The sequence below is a fragment of the Lipotes vexillifer genome, unplaced genomic scaffold (assembly GCF_000442215.2).
Source record: "Lipotes vexillifer unplaced genomic scaffold, Lipotes_vexillifer_v1.1 scaffold589, whole genome shotgun sequence".
Lineage (NCBI taxonomy): Eukaryota > Metazoa > Chordata > Mammalia > Artiodactyla > Lipotidae > Lipotes > Lipotes vexillifer.
This window is the reverse complement of record NW_006796123.1, coordinates 161,720-169,799: the sequence shown is the minus strand read 5'-3', so window position 1 is coordinate 169,799 and position 8,080 is coordinate 161,720. Positions and strand designations below refer to the sequence as shown.

Genomic DNA, 8,080 nt, shown 5'->3' with positions numbered 1-8,080 from the left:
CGCTCTTCCCTCTGTCTGCAACTCTCTCTACCCCTAAATCTTCAAACAGTTGGCTCCCTTTCATCTTTCAGTCCCCCAGAACACTGGTCTTTCCTGACTACCCAATCTAAAGTTTTGTTCCTTCTTTCTCCCTCTCTTGATAAAAATTCCTGAGTAAAGGAAAAACATTCTTCAGAATGCATTAGTAGGCACCCATTTGTTTATCCACTTATTGTCAATATCCCCAAATAATGTAATCCACAAGAACACCCCCTATAGTATAGTCTCTTGTCATTCCACCTTTAGTAGTTTAACTCTGAGTACAACAGGCTGGAAACAATTTTTTTAATCTAAAACAGAAATGCACTATCATGTTAAAAAACAAAAGAGTGTGTTTTAATAAGGAAAATTATTATAGAAAGATTCATTCCCTGCTAACACATAGTTATTTTATGTTTCAATTCTGGGTGCTCCACTAGGATAATACTCTCTTAAAGACAAAGGTCCAGGTTTGCTTTGTTCACGAATAGGAACAGTGACTACTTGGCAAACATTGCTCCCTATTGTCATATATGATAAGACCTTTTATTAAAAGTAAGGTATTTTAGCATTTTAAGAAGACGTCGCACAGTAATGGAAAGTGTATTAAATTTGTCGTCAGAAAGAACCCAGTCTGCGTGTTAACTCAGCTACTCACCTATGACCAGGGACGAGTTATTTAATTTGCCTGAGCTGTGGTTAGCTCATCTGTAAGGTGTTGAGATAACATTTATCACAGATGGTAGCCCAAAGAGATGGACTAAGCTCCACCCACACAGAAAGTCCTCAACAAGTCAGACGCGACTCGCCTTCAGCAGTCAGATAAGAATACATTTTAATTAAACGGGGCATCACTGGTCTGTAGGAAAATGGCCAAACTGAATCCTTCCCCAGTCGATTTATTAAATCCTTTAGTGACGGTTTTCTTACATTGGGAATGATGATAGTTTAACTCAAGTTTACTTTGAAAAATATACTTATCTACCTGTTCTAAAATTAAAAAGCCTACAATCTTTTTTAAAAATAAATACATCCCCTTCCCAAAATAACAGCCAAAACGCAAATGTAGCCTACTAGTTTGGCGCCTACAAAGACTAGAGAATAGAAAGATAAATAACGCTTTCACTTTCAGTCCTTAAGCTTCCAGTAGAGGCACCAAAGAAAACGAAAGCGGGAAGAGGTTTCGAGAGACATTAGTACCAAATGGAGACTAAGACTCGGACCAAACTGTAAAGTTAGGGCTTTCCGAGAAAAAGGGACCCCATAGGTCTGACCAAGATTCCGAGCTCCAGAAACTCCCGAATCAGGCCTACTTCGGTCAGGAAGGAAATCTTGAATTCTGAACGGGACACCCGGAGACAGTTAATGCAAAGCTACTTTCTTCCCTAATCTCCAAAGCTAAAGAAAATCCCTGGGTGAGGGCCCCAACCTCCAGCAGCGTCAAGGTCGCCCCGGACCCCGCGACTCGCGTTCCCACGGCCCCCAGGCACTACTGCTCCCCAGGCCGCGGGAGGGCCCTGCAAATGACTTTGCAAAGTGGCATTTCCACCCCCAATCCCTATTGGGCCCTCCAGAAGCACCAAGCCAGAGACCAGGACGGTAAAAACCGGGTCAGCAGAGTTCCTGCAACCTCTGTTACGAGGAGGACCTCCGGGGCCCCTTCCATACCTGAATGTAGTCAGCGAAAAGCTGTAACCACGCTCCGCCATCTTTACCCGAAGACCCAGCTCACTTCCGCACACATGCGCACTGCGGCCCGTTTCTTTTCATTTCCCCTCCCCGCGCCTTCCTTTCCCTCTCTCTGATTGGAGGAAAGTCAGAGACGCTTCAGGGGCATGCTGGGAGTTGTAGTTCCAGGTGCGCGTTTGCCCAACTCTGCGTGTGTGCGCAGGCTCGAGGTAGGGGCGGGACCCAGCGGTCCGGTGGGAGTGGTTTACGGGCGAGCAACATGGCGCCTGCCATGCAGTTGCAGAAGGTTCTGCTGTGGCCCGCAGCCCAGGGACTCCTCCGGAACTTTTGGGAGCAACTGCAGCGGAAACTTCGGCAGAGCCGACTAGGCTTTCCCAGTCCTCAGTGGGGTACGTGGAGAGGGGTGGCGGGGAGGGGACCCCAGGCAGAGTGGTGGGCACCGCTCGTACTCTGCCCGGCTCCCGCGTCCTGATCTTCGGCCACGCGTAGGGGACGTTGTCCTGGACGTTCACTTACTTAGAAACAGGAAAAAAAGTCCTCTGATCGTCCCATTCGTACACAGAATGTAGCCGAAGCTCATTAGCTTAGCATCAAGAGACGCCACTATCTAGATTCTCTTATCTTTCCTTTCCAGTCATCCCACCCCCTAAAGCAATTTGCTCTCTGTGGCGTTTGAGCTTTGTGAAGTTGAATCCGGATCCCATGTTTTCCCCGGAAACTGATTTTAAAGGGAAGTGTCTTGGTTGTTAAAATTGTCATTGCTTTGACATTTACATTCCACTCGATTTCCAAGGTATCCCGAACATAATAATGATAATACCCAGGCAGTCTGAACCGTGAGCCCCCTACATGTCAAAGCCTACATATGCTTCCTGAGATAATCTCCACAACAATCCCATTAGGTGTCTCCACTTTTCAACTGAAGAAGTAGGCTCAGAAGGGTCTCAAGGTCACACAGACCTTCCAGAGCCTGCGCTATTACATCAGGCTATGCATAGCAATACTGTTAGACATATTGACAAGGAATACAAGTTGTTAAGTGCTAGACAGCTTTGTATATTTTTAAGAGTTCCTAAAGTCAAAAGAACTGTTGCAAGTCTGAGGAATATTGCAAAGAGAGGGTAAAGGAATCTCTCTGATTTTATAAACAATTTTAAAAACAAAAGTGAAATGTTGATGGTCACATAAATAAATTAATATTCTACAAAGAGTGATGAGCTAGTTCTTTTCCTTAGAGAACTGACGGGGATTGAGATTAAATGTTATGAAGAACGAAGTGACTTAAAGGGCCTACCAGGATATGACTGAGGAGCTAACCCAATTTGAATGTAATATAAAAGGGCAATCAACAGTTATCTCAGTGCCAGTAGGAAGTGGATTTTGGAAATCTCAAGCTTAGATTTATTCATGTTTACTACTAAACCCCTGAGTTCTGTATTATGAGAAACTCTTGGTAGAATTTACCCGATTCATTTAAGCAGGTGCCACTAAGAAAAATTCTGTGTTCTTTAAAATTACTTTATGTGTGAGCTTTACTATATTTCAGTAGCTACTAAGGTTTCCTGTTAAATGCCTGTTGAGTGTAATATTTTATATGTGCCTTTTGATATATCATTGTTGATTGTTAAGGAGAATGATACCTGTAAATGGTCATTTAGAAGTTAGAAACCGATTCTGTATCTCCATGTTTGTTTTGTAGGACCAGCATTAGCGGTCCAAGGTCCAGCTATGTGTACAGAACCAGCAAATGATACCAGTGGAAGTAAGGAGATTTCCAGCTTTTTGGAGAACATCTTTTGGATGGCAGCTCCCAAAAACAGGCGCAGCATTGAAGTTAACAGGTGTAGGAGAAGAAACCCTCAAAAGCTTATTAAAGTTAAGGTAAGATGGTGATTTTTGTGGGTGTGCTTTTTCTCATGTCCACCACCGTATATTCTCTTGGTTTATTCACATAACCCATGAGTGAATTATTTTCAGATCTTACATGTCTACCTTCCTCTGGCCTAAATTAAATACAATATTCTCATTGTGTACGCGTGTGTATCTACTGTCTTGTAGCCTAGGTCTTAGGAACATAGTCAAGGAGGGAGTTTAGAGTCTGGACAGAGGACTGGGTTGTTAAGAGTCTATGTGACTTTTGTATTGTGAGCTGTGCCAGTCCTAAGCTGTGTGATTTTGAACCATATATGAATAAACATTTTAACTATGGCAGACCCTAAAATTAAAGTCAGAAGCATAGATCTATTCGATTATGGGGTTTTACTAGCCCTTACAGATTTATTCTATACTTCACTGTATCCAGTAAGGTACTGTGAAGGAAAATCCTTAGACAAGTAATAAAAATAGCTAATATCTATTAAGTGCTGATGATGTATCTGAGCACTTTACATGAATTTTCTCATCATATCCTCACAGCACCCCTCCAGAGTAAATATTGTTTTGCTCAGTTTTAGGCTGAAGAAACTGAGGCAAAAAGAATTTGCCCGTGGTCCCAGACTTAAAAGGTGAAGCAGGATTTGAACCCTAGCAGTCTCCTATTGAAGTCACATTCTTCTCTTGAAACTTTGTGTGTGTTCCTATCCTCAGAGAGTTCTAGATCTCAGTGCTCTTCTTCCTCAGCCCCCACCATGTCCCATGGGTACACTTTCTTCATTGACCTAGTAACAAAAATGTTAACATTTCTTACCTTTTTTTTTTTTTTTAATTTTATTTATTTTTGGCTGCGTTGGGTCTTCGTTGCTGTGCGTGGACTTTTCTCTAGTTGCTGTTGTTTTCGTTGTGGTGCTCGGGCTTCTCATTGCGGTGGCTTCTCTTGTAGTGGAGCACAGGCTCTAGGCACGTGGGCTTCAGTAGTTGTGGCACACGGGCTTAGTTGCTCCACGGCACGTGGGATCTTCCTGGACCAGGGCTCGAGCCCATGTCGCCTGAATTGGCAGGCGGATTCTTAACCACTGCGCCACCAGGGAAGCCCAGCATTTCTTACCTTTGATCTGTTAATTTATGGCTTTAACAGCCGTGATCTGAGTTCCTGTTTACTCCACGGCATTCCCCAGCAGTGGGGCAGTACAGATGGAACTCAGGGACAGAAAATGGACTTTCGTGAGCCTCCACGGTCAGTATTAAACCAAACCCTTAGAACTTAAGCTCTAAAGTATTATTGAGTCACAGTTGGGACCAGACTTAAAATGTGCAACTGAAAAATACTTCATTAATTGAGGCACCAATCATTCATACAATTTGGTTGAGAGAATTTAAGAGTATAGGAATGAGATCTGTTACATGACTTCCCTGACTTTGTTTTTTCTGAGGGAAAAGAATAGCTCTCGTCTTGTGCATTCATTTCCTTTGGTGAATTGTTTTCTGCTACATATAGTGTGTTATGCTGAGGGATTTGTTAGGAAAAGGGCACCAAGTGACAGTGGGTATTTTTTCCATACCTCAAAGTTGGATGTGCGATCCAGTTTTCCAGGTATTGGAGTAAGATGAGAAGTCGGTGAAGCAAATGATTTGCAAGGTTTTTTGTTTCTTTCAGAAAATGGAGTTCTTTTTGTCGTCTGCCTCACAGATGTTTGTAGATTAATCTTCGGAAGTGCTCAGAGTTTCTTTGATGTTCCCGTTTACTATTTTTCTTTATATTTCAAACCTACCTTTAGAACACAATGAAAGGACTTCTTTAGAGGTTAGAATTGTCTAACTAAAGTTGGGTAGACATATAAAACTCATGAAAATACCCTCAAATTGTAATATATAGGGAGTTTTACATTAAGGAATAATCAGTGTTCATTTATAGGAAGAAAACTCACACCACGTACCAGCTATACTCCATACAGGAATTTGAATTACACTCTGATGACCAGGGGAAGCCAACTTGTAATGTGTTCATCACCTTGTGCTTCCCAGGATAGACTGAAAGAAAAAGTGAATTCCCTTTACCTTGGTGTCTTATTTAAGATGCTGGGTATGTGGTTCACCCCAATGTGTTGATGGGCTCCTTATCAGATGTTTAATTTTTGAGGATGGGGGAATGGAGTACCATTTCACATAATAAGACTGTTGTATTTAAGTAAAAATGTACCAGATTCAAAGTCGGTAGACCTGAATTCTAGTCCCAATTTTTCTACTAATTCAAATCAATGTGTGTCCTCAGTTTCCCTATTAAAATGAGGTTGAACTGGGTGGTCCTGTGACCTTGTGCGGCATGGACATTCCAAGAAAGTTTACATATAAGCCTCATTCCTGTCAGTGATGTGTGCGTTATATTGCCTCTTGTTAAAATGTTTTTGTTTGGTTGGTTTTTTTTTTTAAGAACAATATAGACGTTTGTCCTGAATGCGGTCACCTGAAACAGAAACACGTCCTCTGTGGCTATTGCTATGAGAAGGTGTGTAAAGAGACAGCGGAAATCAGACGACAGATAGGGAAGCAAGAGGGAGGCCCTTTCAGGGCTCCTACCGTGGAGACCGTGGTGCTGTACTTGGGGGAGACACCCTCCAAGCAAGACCAGGGCAAGAGGATCATCGAGCGAGAACGGAAGCGGCCATCCTGGTTCACCCAGAATTGACAGCAAACATGTTTCTAGAGGATAACTTCACACAAGACGTTTCTCCTGAAAAAGAGGAAAATTCTTTGTTTTTATGTTGGTTGTGTGCTTGCTTTTAAATCATCAGCATAGCCTAAAACATTCTTTATAAGCACTTAGTTTTTTGCGGGTAATTTGAAGAACGTATCAGGAGTAAAGTCTGAAAATGTTTGTTTATGCAGAGGCTCAATGGATTTATGTGTCTGTTTCTATTATACTATGAAGTTTTAGTGAACAGAATTTTCAGGACAGAAAAATAAAACAATTTAAAATTCGTAGCCAGAATTATGCGTCTGGGCTCTGGTTTTGTTTGTTTGCCACTGGTTTTTCTTACAAGAATACTTACACAAATGCTTTTGTTTAAGTAACACCTGAAAATAGGTTATTTAAATTCTGGGTATCGCTTTTTTAAGATGGTAGATGTAGCAGTAAGAAAAAGTTCGTTCTGTTTGGTTTTTTTGTTTGTTTGTTTGTTTTAGCAAATTAAAATGGCCTTTGTATGGCACTTTATAGGAGACATGTTCCTTTACTTAGACGTAGTTCTTGACATTTTGCATTAAATCAAGATGACATTCAGAATTCATTAGATGGCGCATGAGATCTGTAATTTGTAGTCCGGGGAGAGAGATTTTTTAAAGGAGATGTGAGTGAATTCAGTAGCACACAGAAAATGTGCTGAGGGGGTTGCCCTTACATCTTCCTTCTAGGATGACCTTTTAGTTTATTTCACATTTCATCATATTTATCTCTATAGCAATGGCCTTTTAACTTAACGCAATTCATTTCATACTTCCGTCTCCTTCCCCCATTCCTGTGTCTACCCTGAGTCCAAGGTTTGCTGTTTCCTGCCTCGCTGAAAAAAATTATAAAAGTGAGGTAGCATATTAAAACACAAAATAAGAGAATTACAGTTCAATGGAAAATTAATAGACAAAATAAGATAAAGCCCAGGGATATATTCAAAACAAAATGCATGCTACAGTAGCCTGAGTACTTACAAGAATTAGGCAGTGAATTCAGCCCTGAACTTGCTTTGCCTTGAAGAGGACGTCCATTGATACGTCTCCACAAGACACATAATCCAGAAGTATACCTCTATCCTGGCATTGAGGCCTAAGGTAAGTTTTGCCCCTGGGACTTCATGAGGACTCTGATGGGGTCATCCATGTTAACATTCCTAGAAGTAAAATGACCAGTGTCATGTGGTACATTACAGATTGATGATATATTGGAATGCAATTCAGTGAAAGCAAATCCTTAAATCTTCCAAAGTACCGGAGTCCCAGTAAATAGCTCTTTAAGACTTAGCTCCACCCACACATAAACAAAACCAAATTCTGGAGGAATTATCTGCATATTCTTATTAAGGCAATCCTCTGCAGATACTGATTTTTCACTCTGACAAGCCTTAGAAATGCCTAGTGTCAAACTTCAGGTAGGTATACTTGGAAGCTAAGGCTAAAAAGTACACACCTGAATCTTCCACCGCCTACTCAGCATCTCAGTTGACTCTTAACAGGTTGCAAAGTGTATGTCTGGGTAACATATTGTCCACTGATTTAGCAGAAAGCTACACAGATGAACCTAATGAGAATGTGTGGGCAGGTCCACTTTTCTATCTGCTGCTCATGGGCAGATAAACATCAAATGCATCCCCAAATTAGCAAAACCAGATATCTGGTTCATGTCAGAAAGCCATGTCATAAGGGAAGGTGCATATCACTGTTTTTTTTTTTTTTCCTTGCGTTATGCGGGCCTCTCACTGTCGTGGCCTCTCCCATTTGCGGAGCACAG

At 41.6% G+C, this 8,080-nt stretch overlaps 2 protein-coding genes across 2 annotated transcripts in view; one reads left to right on the top strand and one right to left on the bottom strand.

Moving 5' to 3' along the window:
• PSMA2 (proteasome 20S subunit alpha 2) overlaps positions 1-1,769 on the bottom strand; it is a 10,985-nt gene extending 9,216 nt beyond the window's left edge. Inside the window, exon 1 of the mRNA XM_007468193.1 lies at positions 1,687-1,769. Coding sequence (XP_007468255.1) covers positions 1,687-1,727 — 41 coding nt within the window. The 5' untranslated portion in view covers positions 1,728-1,769. The remainder of the gene's footprint in view (positions 1-1,686) is intronic.
• Positions 1,770-1,965: 196 nt separating this feature from the next.
• On the top strand, positions 1,966-6,473 carry MRPL32 (mitochondrial ribosomal protein L32). Its single transcript, XM_007468192.1, has 3 exons — positions 1,966-2,096; positions 3,407-3,588; positions 6,014-6,473. The coding sequence occupies exons 1-3, from the start codon at positions 1,967-1,969 to the stop codon at positions 6,266-6,268; spliced, it is 567 nt and encodes a 188-aa protein (XP_007468254.1). The 5' UTR covers position 1,966; the 3' UTR covers positions 6,269-6,473.
• The last annotated feature ends 1,607 nt before the right edge of the window (positions 6,474-8,080 follow it).

What these genes read in the sequence shown, in the direction of transcription:
- MRPL32 (XM_007468192.1), top strand. Translation starts at nt 1,967, where the DNA reads ATGGCGCCTGCCATGCAGTTGCAGAAGGTTCTGCTGTGGCCCGCAGCC. An exon ending in CTTTCCCAGTCCTCAGTGGG is followed by an intron (nt 2,097 to 3,406) that starts GTACGTGGAGAG and finishes TTTGTTTTGTAG; the next exon opens with GACCAGCATTAGCGGTCCAA. An exon ending in AAAAGCTTATTAAAGTTAAG is followed by an intron (nt 3,589 to 6,013) that starts GTAAGATGGTGA and finishes TTTTTTTTTAAG; the next exon opens with AACAATATAGACGTTTGTCC.